The 18,215-nt window shown below is 34.1% G+C and overlaps 1 protein-coding gene and 1 long non-coding RNA gene across 7 annotated transcripts; one reads left to right on the top strand and one right to left on the bottom strand.

Annotated features, from left to right (window-relative positions):
• Positions 1-7,160: 7,160 nt before the first annotated feature.
• On the bottom strand, positions 7,161-14,769 carry LOC140036911 (uncharacterized). 6 transcript variants are annotated; one of them, XR_011840501.1, is made up of 5 exons: positions 14,627-14,769; positions 10,665-14,167; positions 10,354-10,489; positions 7,958-8,031; positions 7,161-7,459 (listed from the first exon to the last, which is right to left on the bottom strand). It is a non-coding gene; the product is annotated as an uncharacterized lncRNA (long non-coding RNA). The 6 variants fall into 6 exon arrangements; XR_011840500.1 differs by having other exon boundaries at positions 10,354-10,720; positions 14,069-14,167; XR_011840502.1 differs by having other exon boundaries at positions 14,069-14,167.
• A 1,946-nt stretch (positions 14,770-16,715) lies between these two features.
• LOC113728780 (glutathione S-transferase T3-like) lies at positions 16,716-17,711 on the top strand. Its single transcript, XM_027253145.2, has one exon. The coding sequence runs from the start codon at positions 16,716-16,718 to the stop codon at positions 17,709-17,711; it is 996 nt and encodes a 331-aa protein (XP_027108946.1).
• Positions 17,712-18,215: the final 504 nt, after the last annotated feature.

Below are 18,215 nucleotides of genomic sequence, written 5' to 3'. Positions count from 1 at the left end.
AGTGGTCGATACTTTTGCTTTCTCGGTGCTGTGTTCATAGTACTATTGGTCGGAAGCCACAAGCTCCATTGTAGCATGCAGATCTGGCTGATATATAGGTCGTATCCATGGTCGTGATATTCATGGTCGGTTACTTGTCAAGGACAGTCGTAAAACATGAACTGCATTATTGTCAAGAATCACGACCCAAATTGATCACTATTTCTTCTTAAGTATGATCTTTCTTTTCGTTCAACCCAACAAGATCAATCTAAATGTCCTATAAATCCGAGTCGTATTAAGGTGGAAAAGTTGAGACGTCAAGATGCCAACCCCACTGGGACGCTACCATGCAAAGAACATTGAAAAAGGATGAAGGGTCATGAAACTGACTACAAACTCATCATTTGGATCCTAAGAACGTGCTGACGTACAATTCTTTTCAAGGTTTACTAGTGGAAATGGAAAAAACAAGTTACAAAATTCCCATAGCCAAGAACCCCATACTAGTACGGGTTGTAATTTTAGAACATTAGAAAAGAAAAACCATTATCCTCATTTTCGGAGAAAAAAAGAAAGAAAGGGACAACTAGCCTTGATAACACCCATTGACATGGTGAATATTTAACCTTGGGTAAAAAATTTTTTTTTTTTCACTAGAGAATTTAAATCTTGCATGAGGAAATGAGGAAAATAGTGGGTCAGGGAGATGTATCAAGAAACTCCGGTAACCTAATTAACAAGGGATAATTTCAGAAATCTCTCCTGAGGTTCTTAACAATTTCACTAGCCTTCCTTGAGATTTGTAAAATTACTCTAACATCCACTGAGGTTAAGGTTTTGGCAACAAAATTAGTGCAAATCAGAAAAAGTATCATTAAAAAAGTGCTTTAAGGAGAAATATGAAACTTTTATTCCACAGATACCTCTTATGCATATGTATAAGTTGTACTAGTAAAAAAACAAATGAAAACAATTAAAACTTGAAAATATTTAACACATATTTCACTATTCAAAAAGTTTACATTTAATACATTAGACAATACAAATAAGTAACAAAGTTACTCTAATGATCACAATATTCAACAAAATAGGCACACTCATCTTTCTTACATGAGGTTTGCTATGATTTTTGTGATTTTGAACAGAAAAAAATTTTGAACTTTGCCTTTCGTGTCTCTCCTTTCTCTTTCACTTCCACAAAACTACTTTACAACTATCATAACTTGGCACCATTTGGTATATCAAATTGTAAAGTTCTATCAATCACAAAAATTTCCGTTAATTGGTGCCCTAATTACTCAATCATCAAATATTAGTTTCCAATAAGACATATAATGTCTTAAGGTATATGAGTAATTTCTCTCCATGTGATATAAGCAATTGGGTTCACAATTCTATCAGGGGAGATTAATGTAAATTTGTAAACTTCAGGGGAGGTTTTTGAAATTATCCCAATTAATAATTCTACTGGCTGAGGGGGATTTTAGGGACTTGATATTTGATGTATAAATAGTAAACTCGTCACCCTATGCAGCAAATGTCAAATTAACTTAATTGGGCTTCAATGGAGGATAAATTTGTCACTGAACCAGTTAACACTTGTGGGCTAAAGTTATCGACGTAACTATCACATAAGTCATAGTCAGTCGAGCTATCGCCAGCGTGGTTACTAACTTCAATCTTCTTAGATTTCTTCTTGGAAGTTTATTCTATTGGTCAAAAACCACGGAGATGAATCACGGGTCAGCTAAGTCTCGTATCACTGGGGATTGAAATTCATTCATGCCGGAGAAGGAAGTGAAGTTGATGGTCAGAATGTCAAATCTCAAAACGATCAAAATGGTTGGCTCCCAGTCCAAATGCCATATTGCCATGTACTCGTGAACTGTTGCATGTACGGCCCCGGCCGCAACAAGCCTTTTCACACTGCCCCGGATTAGAATTTGCGTACGGCGATAGCGATTCCCATTAACAGAACAAAACTGGCCAAATTTCAATTGATCCATGGACGGTGGCCGTCTATGCACAATTTCATCACAATCTATAACTCCGACGATATTCCAACTGAAGGATGAAGCTGTAAATCATTGAGTGGGGACTTCTTATAATGTGCTTTCAGTTTCAGTTGGGGATTAATCTACGTTGAGGTACAATAGTCATAATCAGAATCGCTTTACATTTTGTGGCTCGATCTACGTTGAGGTACAATGGTCACAATCATGTCACTTTCGATTCTGGGGCTAAACAATTGTGTGTGCCGAGGACAAAACGGCCCCAAACAGATATATCATGAATCCCAACAAAAAGGAAAGAGTAACTAGAACAACTTGACCATGAATGGTTACAAAAGTGTTCATGCATCTTTGGGGATATTGACGTTCTTGGACTATCTCAATTGTTACTTTCCATTGCGTGAGATTTGGAAAAAAAAAAATAAAAAAATCGCATGTGTGTCTGAAAAAGAAGAGGTGGAGATACCTAAAATTTAGGAATAACAAGAAAAAATAGCGATAGGTTTGAGAAAATTAATCGTTAAAGATAGTTTGATAATTTCAAAAATATCATAGCCTCTGAAATTTTCTCATTTTCCTTTTGCTAAACCTTCATGGTCTATCATCCCCCTCTCAGAAACTATTATACAACCTACATGATAGCTACATCTGAAGTTAAACGATATACACAAGTCATGCAATTTGGTTTTTGGTTAGCTTACTACATAATAATTATATCTCGATTTTAGAAGTTTTCATAGTCGTCAATTGCTACGATTTTCTTTCTTTTTGTTTCAGTTTTGTTTTTTGATTGAATATCCGATCATAGATTACCAGTCTTAGTTGACGCAAATATGAGGTGAGATGTAAGTAGAAATATCTATGTCCGACGAAGATATGAACAATTAAAGCATCATGATAAGTGTAAATGTAATAGAAAACAAAGTAAATTGAAATTTGGAATACTCTCTCTTACACCATCACTATTACCAAGATTTTTCCTTTTTTATCTGAGTAAGGTTAGATACAATGCATATGTTCAAAAATAGAATTTAAAATTTAAACAAAGGATATGTTTTATACATTTGCACCTATTAATGTAAACAATTTTTTTGTATGATAAACTAAGGAAAAATCATTCAAAATGTTCCGCATATTTTATCAAATGAATTTTTTTGTCATTTACTTTTAAAAAATTAACTTTACATTATCCCATACAAATTCAAATTACAGTTATTTGTAATGTACAAAAAAGTCAGATCTCACATTTTTAGGAAAAAATAAATATGATTGGAGTCAGATCTTATTATTTTTAGAGGCAAAACGAGTCATTTGTTTAACTGCAAATGGGATTTAACATTTTTGCCCCTAAAAAAGGGATCTAACTTTTTTACTCCTAAAAAATGACCATGTGTGGATTACATGATGAATTCATTCAGAATAAAAAGTGGTCAAAAGTTTAGATTGGAACTGAATTTTACCTACTTGATTTTGTAAGGAACGTAAAATTATCATTTCAAAAGTGAGGTATAAAAAAATTCATTTAACAAAAATATCAAGAACAGTTTTTCTAAAAACTGCTATAACGTGCTAGCCTCTATAGCCTCCAATATAGAAGTTCGAGGACCCTCAAGTTCAAAATTCAAATGGTCCATTCAAAGCATACAAATAACTTGTTTGTGGACATATTTTCCCCAAGGATTTGAGACTTGAACCGTCAAAATCTTACTCTATAAAAGGATGAAAATGATTAATGATATAAAATTGCATGCGTGTATATTCCACAGTAACCGTCCAAACTGTTCCTTTTGATCAGAAGAACCTATTTGATGGTGCGCATGATAGTCTATTTTCATATTTTTTTCAAGCAACGTGCAATAGTTATCCTTCCACCTTTGATACTTACTATACCATAAACTACACTTTCATGATCTTCTTTAGAAATCTTCAATGACTAAAGATCAATGAGAGCGATGTTAAAAATCATAATAATAATGAAAGTGATGTTTAGGCGGTACAATATTACCTTTTTCCTTTTGGCATTGACGGATGAAGCACGAATTTAAGAGGTTTTGTGACAGTGCCAAATACAGATATGAACTTCTTGACAAAAGATAGAAAAATTAAGCCAAACTTGTTTCCTCGTCAACGTGACTTGTACGATTAAATAGTTGGTAGAATAGAGAAATGTGGGACTGGGATTGGAAAGCTGAACATTTTTGTCAAAACTAGAATCTTTTTTACCGGTAAGTAGTGGTGCTGGAAGAGAAATTTAGGGACCATATGATGGAGACAATGAGTCAGTAGTCTTATTTCATTAACAGTGATTTCGTCTGCAGCACAGTTAGCTACCGACAGCGCTACTTAGTATCGTCATTCTTCCTCGAGTTAGGTTTGATTTTGTTAACGGAGATAACTTTCCTCTACTCCCGTGGTGGTGGAAAGCAAAAAGATTTGCAAGTTGGAAATAAGCAACATATATTTCTTTTTCATTTTTTTCCATCTCTTTTTGGTAGTGAATATATATATACTCTCTCTTAAATATTATTGTACTCTACAGAAAAATTTTCACAAGTTTTTCTGATATATTAGTTAAAAGTTTTCTCTTTCTTTCTTCACCTCTTTTTCTCTGTCTTTTTTTTTTAAATAAATTTCCCCTCCATTTCGAAGAAAATATCAAGAATAATGGGCGATACGGAGACCAGAAAAATCCTATTGCGCTGAGAATAGCTAAAGATGACATGCAACTGCGCAAGTTTGTGCAAACAGATCTGAGATGAATTGCTAAATCCCAATTATATGGGACGCTGAAATTGATATGAATCATTGAAGCAGAAAAAAGAAATCCAATCTTAGGAGTGGCAGAAAAATTTGCCTTCAACCTAGTTAGAAGTCATTTGCATCTTTTTTTTTTCGTGGTACTTTTTGCTAATCTAAAAGAAAATTGGTCGTTGTAATCTGCTAGCTAGGGAGAGATGTTCTGACTATTTATTGCATTTATTTTCAAATGCCATGCCATAGACTCTACTAGCAATATAATTCGAACAATCGAATTTTTAGGGCATGCAAGACCTAAAAATTCCTGTTTTACACCTTTTCTTTGGTAATATTTTTTATACATAGTTAGTGTATAAAAATAGATTTAGATCATAACACATAAAAATAAACTCAAATTTGGAATTTAAATCACTGTCAGTGTATAAAAGGTTAATCTTTTTTTTGTATTTTTTAAATCTCCTCCAGCCAAACAGCCTTTTTTTTTTTTTTTGGCCTTTGTAATACTTGAAGTTTATATATATTTTTTATAAATATCTTTTGTTTCTATTAGTTGCACAAGTCGGTGTGCCCTAGAATAATTGATCTCCGGACCGCCTTCTAGTATCCTATTCTCCAACAACACTCGTCTCCTAATCGGAGGTCAGAATTAGGAAGTTTCCCCCACCAAATGTGGCACCTCCTTCAAATATTCTAGAATGACATGCTTGGAATTAAAAAAACAAGCCGCACATTCTACAGGGAAGCCCCCAAAAGAATAAGTTGAATCGGTAAAACAGGCATGCTTGATAGTTGGCAGTACAGATAATTTGAGATCAATCAATGCTGGAATCACAAAGATTGCCGAAGAAAGTTGAAAACGACTCGCAACAATACTGCCATCTACACGAGTCCATGGCCTTTTTTTCCTCTCTCTATTTTTTTTTCTTTGGTTTGGCTAATGGTTAAGATATGCCATATTTTGCAAATGTGAAACTAAAGTGAGGAAATGTCTAAATGAAGGGATGCAACAAATCTGTACATTCACATAGTATATTAGGTATATACTGAGTACACTAATGAATGCTCCCTGAACACTCATTAAAAATTTTATTTTATTTTTTCATCTCCTATTTTTGGATGCAGTTCCAAGCACTTCAAAGACCACCTTCTGATCTTTGAAGCCATATTCATAGGAATGGCAATGGGGCGGAAACATTCCACCCACCCGGCCTCACTTTACCTGCGGGTGCCGGTAGTGTATAATTAGTAAAAAGTGTAATTAGTAATTTGGTATAAATATATAATTAGTAATTTATTATAGATGTATTAGTATAACTAATCAATAATTTATATTAGTATAAATATATAATTATGAGTATAATTAATAATATTAATTATATTACTAATACATAATCTAATACTTATAACTAATAATATTAAATATTTATGTGTGTGTGTGTATATTAGGCGGGTGACGGGGTAGGTATACCATCGCCCTCCGCCTCGTTTTTTAATAGGAGGAGAAATGACCTCCCGTCACGCCCTATTAACCCTCTGTGGACACTCGTCCCAATTGTCATCCCTACGTATTCATTGGCCCATCAACAAACTCTCTCATTAAAGGTCATGATGAAAATGCATCTATTGTTGGGAGAGTTTTATGGTCCCTTTTGGATACTGTACTAATGAGATAAAACTCACCATTGAATGTAAAATAACAGTTATCAACCCTCAAATGATTTCAAAAGTTTAAATCATTAAATGATATGGCAAAATATAACCATACTAGAATCATGGATATTGTATCCAAAAGGGCCAACATTTTTCTATATTGTTATCTCTACTTTGGCCTGATACAGTTTTTTTTGGGAAGTTCTGCAGTACCTTTTGGATACCATAACATTACGTATCAATTCATCGTTCAGTGTATAAAAAGAGATATCAACCCTTAGACCATTTTTAAAATTTAAATTGTTGAATGATATGACAAGAGTTTATTCCCAAAAGGGATGGTAGCTAGAAGCCCTCCCTCCCTTTTTTCTATGCTATCCACAGCAAGGAAAGGGCAAAAAGTGTTCACCATTTCCTTTTCTTTTAATATTTATTTATTTATTTTGTTACCTTGTTCATTTCCATGAGCATTAGCAACAAGGGCATTTGGTGACAGAAAATAGGGATAATCAGACGGTATAAATGCAGACTCAAAATCGACCAAAATATACAAGTTAAGAAGTAGATTTAATCCCTACGTTTGCTTTCAGGTACAGGATCCAAAAATTCTCATTTCGTTAGAATTTGAAGTTTTTCGTAATTACAGAATCTTCCTTTGATATTCTCAATTGATGTGCTTGGGGACACCTTAGGGAAATTGGGAGGATAATCTTGTTCAAGAAGGTGGTAGTATATGCTAATTTTGATAAAGGGGGCCAATGCGATGTCTAAAAATTCACTCAAATGAAGTCCAGTTACCAGTATTTGTTGATATATCACAAACATTTCGCATGCAAAAATGACCTATAAGCAGATCCCAAAATTAGTCCCATCACTACTCACCTCTTCACAACCTACACATTTACGTTATGCAGAGTTAAATACCGGTGGTACTCTATTTCTTTCTTTCCAAACCAAAAAGAAAAGGGTCAGCCAATTCGCTGTGTAATTCGACACAAAGCCTTGTATAACATGTTCAAAGCCCCATCACCTGATCTGCAAACCAAACACTAGTGGAGCTGAAAAGATAAGATTAAAAACAATATGGTCAACGCTTTTAGACATGGAAGAAATCAAAATTTTTTTTGTTTTGTTTTAATTAACACACTAAACTTTTCGATTTTAGTTTTATAAAATTTGAAAAACTTTATGGTTCCAGTAAGGAAACATCCCCTTATTTTGTTTGTATCAATGATGATATGTACGAGTCTACGTTTAGAATAATAACTGAAATTTTACGATCGAAATTTTAGAAATACTTGTTTCATCATGCAACAATAATGTCAACCTGAGGATGTAATAACAAATAGGAATTGCAGAATCTGCCTAAAATATTACATGGACCCAGATTACCCAAACCAAGATTAACACACTCAACTACTAGACCGTCTATACTGCAATTTTAGGACAGGGCAGTCTCGACTTCAGTGATAAACATTCCTTCTTAGTACATCTATGTAGCTGCATGAAAATTGAAAGAAAATCAAGCAACAGGAAAATGGAAACAATAATGTTACCTCAATTGCCTCATTTGTTCCTTGGTAGCCAATTCCTTCTTCCTAAAGATCCCAACATAAAGGTATCTGCAGATCTGTACAAAATCTAAATTAATAAGCTACATGGCTCGATGGGGTGTGGTGGGGTGGGGGTTCAATAACTCTGTGGAAACTGGATGATCAACTGTCTCAGTAAGCGTTCCAGTCTAGAAATATGAATAGTTAGTCGGATCATTCATAGTCCCAAGGGTCACCATTTATGGGTTAACATCCTACTTCTAGTTCACAATAGACAAATAATTATTTTTATTCGGAATTCATAACTTCTTGGTAAGAGTGCAAGGCCCACTTTAGGAGACAAGCCTTAAACACATGATAGGCCCTGTCCCCTGCAGTTAGAGTTGTAGCAGACAAAAGTTTATGCATGTTCAAAGGTGCATTACATTAAACCACAGGAGAGATTCTGACGAATTTCCTGGGAACCACTTGTGGTTGTGAAGGCTTCTCTGTTGCAGTGTTGTTAGACCAGATCGAATTGGCTGGTTCAATCGATCCGATTTTTTCAAACTGATTTGTAGTATAATCGGTTTTGGTTAAAAACCAGTTAAAACCATCAAAAACTAAATAAACTAGTAACCTGATTCGACTAGTTGACTCGATTCTCAAACTTTTCTTTTTTCTTTTCTCCAAATATAATTTGAGTTACCTATATTGTAAAACTTTCATTTATTAATGGGAATAAGAAAACGTCACCCATTTAGTGTAAATATCAAAATTATTTGCTTTCCTAAATGATCTCTAAATCAAGATGTTTTCATCCTTATGATCTCCTTAATTTAGCATCAGTGATTCCAACTTGCATTAATTTGTTTTAATTTAGTTTTTTAATTAGTTTTGGAGAATAGACATATTTTAACCATGAATTTACATTTTTGTATATAATTATTAGGTGTATATTTGATTGCAACTCTAATATATTTGGAACATTTTTCATGATTAGTCAAATATAACCAAGAACTTAATTTCAATATTTCTGAATCTTATAAAAATATAAAAAAATTATAACATCATGCTAGCGTTAGCGGGTTTTTGAAAACAGTCTGACCGATCCAAGCAGTTGATCCTTGACCGAGTAGTTTAATTGAGTCGCTATTCAGTCTGAGTTTAACAACATTGCAGTCTATTCTATTGATGACAATTAGACATTTAAGGGGTCAATCCAAGAAAATTGAACTAATCTCAAATGGGTCAAGGGACTTCTCCTAATTATTCGCATGTGACGGCCCAGTCCCTGGGACAACTCTGGATGACAAGCTAATTATTCTAGGTTGTCAAGGTGCATTACCCCTACAAATGACTATCTCAATTACTCAGGACACACTTCCTCATGATATACTAGCAGAAAATGTGGCGTCTTGGCATCCCAGGAACCAGTTGTTAACCTTTTAGCACTCATAGTACCCATAAGGTTTCCCCATTCAATCAGGTCTCAGTAGGGAGACATTTGCCAAAGAAATTTCTATATAATGGCGAAGGACAATATATTGACTGGGAGCTGTAAGTCTTGCTTTCAAAATCCCAACAATAAGATGGTCGAAATTTAGCTATATGTCAGTTGATTTTCCAGGTACAGAACTAGCTACATTGGTCTAAACAACAACAACAAGAAAGTAGTCTTGTAGCAGCAATTTCCAAGAATGCTTTTCAATTGATCTTAAATTGGCTGCACGAAATTGTGTAATCGAGAGATTTATTGCTTAGGATTCAGATCAGGATCACCCTTTTTATCTTAAAAATCGAAAGTTCTAAACCTGCTCCAATTTCAAGTAGAAATGTCAACAAAAATAACAAGAAAGGATTCTAAACAGCCAGTCACCCGAAAATCACAAGATCCAGAGCCCCAGAACAGTATCAAAGAGGGCAATGTACAAGGGCAAAAACAAAAAAGAACATAAACGATTCAGTAAACTGGCAATTAACAGGTAAGCCTATGACAACATGGACGAATATCACATTAAGCCTCTAAAACAGTAAACTTCCACATTTGATTGTTTAGTATTCAAATTAACAGCTAGAAAAATTGCAACCTAAACTTTTTTTCTGAGTTTCAATTACATTTACCACCTTTATTTAATTAGTCCTGCCATAATTTCGCACTTTAAGCCACTACGAGTAACATTTAACTAATTTTGAGAACAATGATTCATAGTGATCTTACAAGTTACGACACGAATGTCGAATGAAAGCAGAGAGCATCTTCCTTGAAGATAGGGTTCAATTTATAACTTTGTGGTTAAAATTGTTTTCTGCAACCTACTTACAACTAGACAAGTCTGATTTAAAAAAAAAAGAAAAAGAAAAGAGAAGCGCTCAGATTGCAAACACCAAAGATAAGAAGATGACTGGCTAATACTCACCGTTCTCAGTTCCGCCTCCTGCAATTAAAGTAGGGCATCTCTGTTTGCTTTTGAAGCACATTCCTTCACAGAGGGCTGATCTTAGATTAGCAGGATGAAGAGCTGAGCAGCATACAGTTACAGTTGATATTTATTCCTATTTTAAGGTACCACAAAACACTAATTTAAAAACAGGAGTTTGGTTAAATTAGCTACAGAAAATTTATTCAGAATGAGGAGTGCCAAAAACAGTCCTAGAGGAGCTGAACAGCTGCAGGTAATCTTTGTTCAGACTTGAGCGAAGATTTTTAAAGCAAAATAACTGTGCGTACTTTTGACTTGACTAGAGGATGCAACAAGTCGCACGTATCGGCCATTGAACTATACCCTGTAGATATCAAAAGCATAACATCTGGTACAAATTAACTGTTAATCATATAACATCCTAACACTATTTTCCTTATATCTTAGCTAGGATCTAGAACATAATGGTCCTGTTGCTAGTAAGCATGATTACCATTTTAGTGAATTATAAATAGTTTAACTGTACAGAGCAAATTCCCTGTGTATAGAAAGCCTATTGATTGGGAAATAAGGCCCCTGTCGACAATCAAGCATTGTTCTCAGGACCGTTTTATTAGTCATGAGAGAACAAATGCATATGCAGCAACTGTACACCACTCGTGGTGCACCAGGAGCAAGCAGATTCTTATCAAGAATCTCTACTCTCCTGAGATGATTGTTCGGCTGATCCTTAGAGATTTAAGAGGGATTGTATCTGGTCCGATGAGAACTGGAAGAGAAAAAGAAACTCTGCTGCTGTATGTGGAACTGGGATTCCCCTTAACGTTCTTAATGAATGAGACTAATAACCCGTTTGGGAGGACGTATTTGGTGAGAAAAGAAAAGATTAAGAAAGAAAGTGAAATCTTTCTCGCATTTGGGAGTTTTAATTGGAAAGAGCATTTGGGAGTTCTAATGGGAAAGAAATGGAAAGAAAAGAAGGGATTCCACACCTCTTTCGAGCTACGAGAAAACCGTCAGCCCAAAATTAGGCGGAAAGTGCGAGAAAGGAAAGTGAGTTAAGTAAATATTTTAATATATCAATTTTGCCCTTATAAAGATTATAAAATAACGTTTTCTTATGTCATGTGAATTTCAAGTTTCAAGGGTACTTATGAAAAATAAAATCTTTTCTTTTACTTCTCTTTATTTTCAAATAAAGGAAAATTGCTTCATTATCTTTCTCTCCAAAAACTCCCAAACAACATGAAGAGATATCACAATCTCTTCTTCTATTTTCTTTTCTTTTCTAACCTAAACTCTCTTCTTTTCTTTTGTGTCCCAAACTCCCAAACTAGCTATAATTGTTTACCGGGTTAATTCTTAAATATCTTGTTAAACCTTAAAAATATGGCTGCAAAGTAATTTGCTGCTGGATGTTCAATTGAATAGATCTCCCCCCTTTGTGTTATCTCAATTGATCTAGATAGATCACCCTTTTGACAAAATACATCATAATTTCATTAATGACATCTGTACTAATGGTGGAAGTTACATTACACATAAATAGGTACAACAAATCTAAGAACAACAACAAAAACTGCAAATTTGAAAATTTAATAAAAAATTTTACCATAAAAACCCAAACATATTCAAACATCAATGTAACCCCTAGAATAGATTTCCTCCTTTTGGCACATACATCTGTAGTACATAATTTTTTCAACTGAATATAATTAGTATATAAGTTTCAACTTCTCTTGAGTTTGCTAACATAACATGAAATGCACATGCCATTGATAAAAAGCCTAAATAACCCCAAATATTTGAAGCCTGATTTTGTTTTCAAAATCACCATTATAGGTAACATATTTCTATGGACACAACTCTTAATTAGACTTCTTTTTTTTTTTTTTTGGTGAGACATAATGAAGAACTATTGGTAGAACTCTGTTACAAACGGTTATTTTTGGTCTTTTCACTATTGGCATGTGTAGTTCATATTACAAATGAAAAAGGGACTGAAACTTATTTGCTAATTGATTTTGATTAAAGAAATTTAAGTACCAAAATTTTGACATTGATGCAATTGAATGTTCAAATATGACAAAGTGATATAACTTTGGCTCAGTATGGAATATGGATTAGGTTTTTTTAGGGGTGTTTTTGAGAATGTATTTTGGGATTTTTTTAGAATTTAAATTTTTTTTGGGATATCTTTTGAAAATTGGAACTAATACCACCCTCCACCCCCTCACTCCTCCTCTCCCCTCCTTCCTCCTCCTCTCCCCTCCTTCCTCCTCCTCTACCACTCCTTCCCCTACTTCCTCCTCGTCTCTCCTCCCACACTTCGTCACCCCCTTCATCCTTAATCACAGCTTTTGGCTACAATAAGAAAGTCATGGCTAGAGATTGCATCAAAGGGAAGGATGGTGGCAGGGGAGAAAAGGAGGGTGGCAAGGGAGAAAAGGAGAATGAAGGAGAGGAGAGAATGAAGAAGAAGTTGAAAGGAAAGGGAGTCGTGGCTTCTGGCTGAGATAAGAAAGTCGCATCCTCAGAGGGAGGGGAGTGGCTGGGGAGAAGAGGAGAGAGGGAGAGAGAGGAGGAGAAAGGAAAGGAAGAGAAGAAGAGGAAGAAGGAAGAAGAAGGAAGGGAAGGTGAAGGATGGGAGAGGGCCAATAATGACAATGGAGGAATAAGGAGAGGAGGGATGGTGGTAGGTGGAAGTAGAAAAGGTGGGGGAATTTTTTTTAATATTTTTTGTTTTTGTAAAGTGTATTTGAAATGGTATTTTTAGAATTATTTTAGGAATTATTGTTAGAGTTGTTACTATATTACAAAAATATTTTTTTTTTTAAAAAAAGAATGAATATCCATACAGAGCTTGGAGAAAATTATTTGTTTCCCTATTTTTAGATTTAAAACCTAGTTTTGACCGTTGCTTGATAGAATTTACAAGTCTTAGTTTCCGTTTTGGGTGTATTTCATAAGAGGAATGCTCTTAACTTGTGTACATATCTAGGAAATAATCGATGAAAAGATATTATTGAGTTTTAAAGAAAAATTTGTGTAGTTTTTTCTAATAGGGGTTGAATGAAAACTTGTTCTTCGTGTAATATAGTGGACTTTCTATGGATCCAACAAATCATGTAGAACTGACTTTTTTTCAGCAAGCAGACACTAACAGGTCTGAATACATGCTACACATGCATAAAATTTAGAGGTCAAATTCAAAGTGAGTGATAAGTTATTCACCCAAAATCACTAGTGTATAAAATATAATGGTCTCTATAGTCAAGATTAATTCTTTAATATATATGTACGTGAGCTGCTTCCTGCTTTAGATACCTTCATAATTTAAGTTCACCCACTGTTTTTTCATTCAAAAAATAATTAAGCCCCCGTCTAACTATTTTGCACAACCACGAAGTATCCTTTCCACATTTCCAAAACCTAATTCAAGAAACTTCAGTGGTCAGTGGTCAGCGTATCTCTCTAACCTTCTCCTTTTCCATCCTCTTTCCCCTCTTCCGTTAAGATTTGAAGTTTCCCTCTAACCAAAACAAGTAAATAAATAAATACCCTTTCCATAATTCTTGGGATAATCAATCACATCTAATCCAAATGTCGAACCAAAGGACAACTAGCTTATCAAATAACAGCTATTCCATGATTGTCAGCTTATAGTTGTTTGCTTAGTGTCTGGGATAACCGCCATAGATGTATGACTAACCTGTACATTTTGCAAACTCCCAAGTCGTGACTCCTGACTAAGTGGCCTTGCCCTAACACGCTCCGTGGGCGGTAAGCACGAGCTATGGCCGCCAAACATCTGATATACACTTCGCCAAGAAAGACAACAATGAGAATTTTTCGCATGCAGCAGCAGCTATTTGAACTGGTAACTGAACTTGTAAGTTGCGGGCAACAAGTAGACCTCAGTTTCCCTTGCTTTTCCCTTAATCAAGGCATGTTACCAATTTTCATTTTATGGTTCTGGGTGCATGCTGCTTGATCATGTATTCTGTTAATTTTTCAGGAAAAACACTGGTGATATCCAAGGAAAACCAACAGATCCCAATGAAACGGCACCCACTGACCAATAGAACTCCCCGCCACCATGCATATATCATTCATCAAAAATTCAATCTAGAGGAACAGCTAAACTCATGTTTTAGTTTTTGCTAGATTTTTTACAGCAATAAGTGCAGGGAAACCGAAGAAATAATCCAATAGAGTTTAGATAAGGAAGAAAAAGGGGAAATGAATGGAGCGAAAAGAATATACATACCCGGGCTTTGAACGTTTTTGGTTTTCTTCTTCTGCGTTCTTGATAGATCTTCTTGACGGGCTCCCTCTCCTCGTAGAACTATCGCAAGTGGTTGGCCTTTATCTACGAGGTATGATCACCCTATCTGTAATTGTGGCAATGGTTTCTATTTAGAGACGTCAAAAGGTAGTCCTTGGTCTTGTTTCTTGTCTTTATTTTATGATTGCGCGTTAATATTATTTTATTATTATAAATAAAATATTATTTATTTAATACATTAAAAAATATATTTATGATACAAATTAAATATTATTTAACAAAATTTAGCTATTCAAACAATTGGTCACCTTTTCACCTTTTTAAATAGTTTTGATTAACTTTTTATTTAACGTACATCACATCATAAAAATATTATAATAATTATTTTAAATAATATTTCAAATAATCCTCTATCCAAACACTCAATATTATGATAGATATGAACACTACATAGTAAATACAGACATTAATGTAACTAGATGATGAAATTCAATAAATTTTTTAACATAATTTTAATATAAAATAAATTTTGTTATATTTTTAGCTACATCTACTATTTTAATTATTTTTAGAATGTCTACATAATTTTATGCCCTGCCGTCACCAGGTCACCACTGGCGACAGATCCTTCACACACTACCCGACGTTGCCAAATGCCAGCTAAAAGTCTTAGGTAGCTGACGTTGCCATCAGACTTCCAGAGGAATTCTGCACCACTAGTAGTCCTTTCACCTAGATATCCAATTTGCAAGTTTGGCAATCATGATGAGAGGCCTCTTGGTCAGGACTTTGGAGATTTTTTTTTTTCTTTAAGTGAAAATACTCCGATCAGGATTTGCACTCTTGACCTTTTCCAACTCGTTCAACTTGATCCTTTTTTTGAATCATCCAACTCGTCCCTCCTCTCACAGGATTTCAAAGTGTCGAAATGAGAGCGGGAATACTAAAGAATAATTTTTTATACATTATCAATATACACCCTAGCAGGTCTTTGGAGTGTAGAGTAGATTAAATTTTTATTCATTATTAGTATAGTGAATTTTTTATACTAACAAGTATAGATGTGTACCGCCTATGCAAAAAGTGAATTTCAATTTTAAAATTAGATTACATATCATGTTTCTAAACCTGCTGGTGTATAAATTGACAATGCATAAATGAAATTATTCATAATAAATTGCTACATTTTTTATTTAAGAATTGGAATGAACTTATTAATATAAATAAGTTAATCAAATTGAAGCTTAAACCAAAAAGGAAATAAAGAACATTTTTGACGATTATATGTGCTTAAAATGGCTTATTATTTATTCTAATCGCATATTATTATTTTTCCTCACCAATCGTGAGGTTAGTTTAATCAGTTATAATATCTTGTTTTGATCTTATAAAAAATGATTGACATGAAACTGAAAACAAATCTGAATATTATAAGAGCATCTCCAATGAAGTATAATAAGGAGTGCAACGCCTGACAAAATATAGGTCCATTACATGGCCACCCATTGTGGCCGTGTAATGCCCATTACACACATCATTCCGATGATGCATGTAATTGATGGGTTAGTCAGGGTCAAAATTTAGCAGTCTGACAAAATTTTGCCCAGAAATCTTGAAGGTTTCAACGTTCATTTTTTGCAACGGTTATGTTTTTGCAACGTTCATTTTTTTTCAACGGTCATATTTTAATTCTCTATATAAACACACAACACACTCTTTTTTTTTCATATCCTACTATTCTACTCTATTATTTCTTTTACTCTCTCACTCATTTTCCTCAACCTCTGTGCACAATTTTTTAAAATTTCAATATTTTGTGATTATGGATGAAAATTTTAGTAGTTTTACAAATATGTTAAATGCTCCAAATATAGAAAATTCATCATCCTCACAAAATCAATATCCCCAAAATTTTCCAAATTACCCATTTTCTGGTATTCCTGCAAATGTGCAAAATTATGCATATCCCCTAAATTTATCCACTTCCAATCATCCATCAAATTTCCAAAATCTACCAAATTTTTCATATCCAATTCCCATGTATCCTCCACCTACTTATTTTAATTCAAATATGGAAAATCACTACGCATCGGGTAATTATAACTTTGGTATGGGTTGTGTAGGCTCAAAAACTCCGTCAGAGATAAGGAAGGATTTTGACTTCGCCGGCCAACAAGAAAATGTTGCATCAACGGAATCAATGTCAGACTCTCAATTTCCACCGTATTCAACACAACGTGGGGTGGATAACATTACTCTCACCAATGAGGCGATGGAAGAATCTGATTATAAACGCGTTCCATGGAGTGTGGATGATGACAAGATGCTTGCAAGTGTTTGGCTTACAATTTCTAATTGTAGCATTGTGGGTAATTCTCAAAATAATGAGAGTTTCTGGAAACGAGTCACGGACTGCTTTAACGAGAATCGGCAATTTGGACCGCCAAGAAAATATAAAGCTGTGAAATCACATTGGCATTGGTTGAGTCGAATGGTCAATGAATTCAACCAATACTACAACAAATTGGTTGGAGAACATCATAGCGGATGGAATGATGATCAGATCAAACAATATGCACGAGAGCTTTTTCACCAGAATAAGAATAAGCATTTTTTACATGAACATGTATGGGTGTTGTTGAAAAATGATCCGAAATGGAAAGCAAATACTCCTATGCAGCGTTCTTCAAAAAAGGTAAGGATTGATGAAAGCGGGGCATACACTTCTTCATCCAATGCGGATTCAAGTTTCGACATCGATGACAGTGAAGTACGTGAAGTTCGTCCACTTGGTCAAAAAACAGCAAAGAAGGGAAAGAGAAAGGGAAAATCAAAAAAGAATGAGCAAGACGTAGGTGGAGAACTTAGTCAAATCCGGATCATGTTGAAAGAGCACAAAGAAGAAAAATTGCAAGCTATGGAAAACTTAGCAAATAAGTTAGACAATTATAATTTCCGAAGTGATTATGAAATCCTATTGAAGGATACCACAGGCATGTCCGAGCAGCAGCTTAAAATTCATGAGCATATGTGTTCCATCCTAAAAGCCAAGTATAATATTTCTTAGTTTAGCTTTAATTTCATGGTTAGAAATGTAATTTTTTAATTTTCCATTTTGCATTTGAGTGCTTAATAATTTGTTTGCATTTGAGGTATCACATATTTGTTTAATGTTCTGCATAATTATTTTTTAAAAAATAACAATATATTATTTTTGAGAGATAGAAAAAGATATATTGTTCAAACTTAGAAATTAATAATATTATTTTTAGAAAATAAAAAATTCAAAAGGTAAAAAATTTAATGAAAGTTAATACTTTATTTTTTAAAAATAACAAAATTATTTTTAAATATTACTTTATTTATTTATGGGATATGAGTTATGCATTATTAAAATAAATGTTTGATTTAATTGTGGATCCATGCTATTACACCTTGTGAAGTGTAATCTATTGTAATTGGAAATGTAATAAAAAAATGAGAAAGTGAAATGCTAACGTGGCATGTGGATTATATTCTAAAGAGTATAAACTATTGTGGATGCTCTACTAGTAATTCCAAACACACTCCA

The sequence above is a fragment of the Coffea arabica genome, chromosome 2e, assembly GCF_036785885.1.
Source record: "Coffea arabica cultivar ET-39 chromosome 2e, Coffea Arabica ET-39 HiFi, whole genome shotgun sequence".
Lineage (NCBI taxonomy): Eukaryota > Viridiplantae > Streptophyta > Magnoliopsida > Gentianales > Rubiaceae > Coffea > Coffea arabica.
This window is presented reverse-complemented; position numbering and strand designations above follow the sequence as displayed.

Coding starts and splice junctions, on each gene's coding strand:
- LOC113728780 (XM_027253145.2), top strand. CDS start 16,716: ATGGAAAATCACTACGCATCGGGTAATTATAACTTTGGTATGGGTTGT.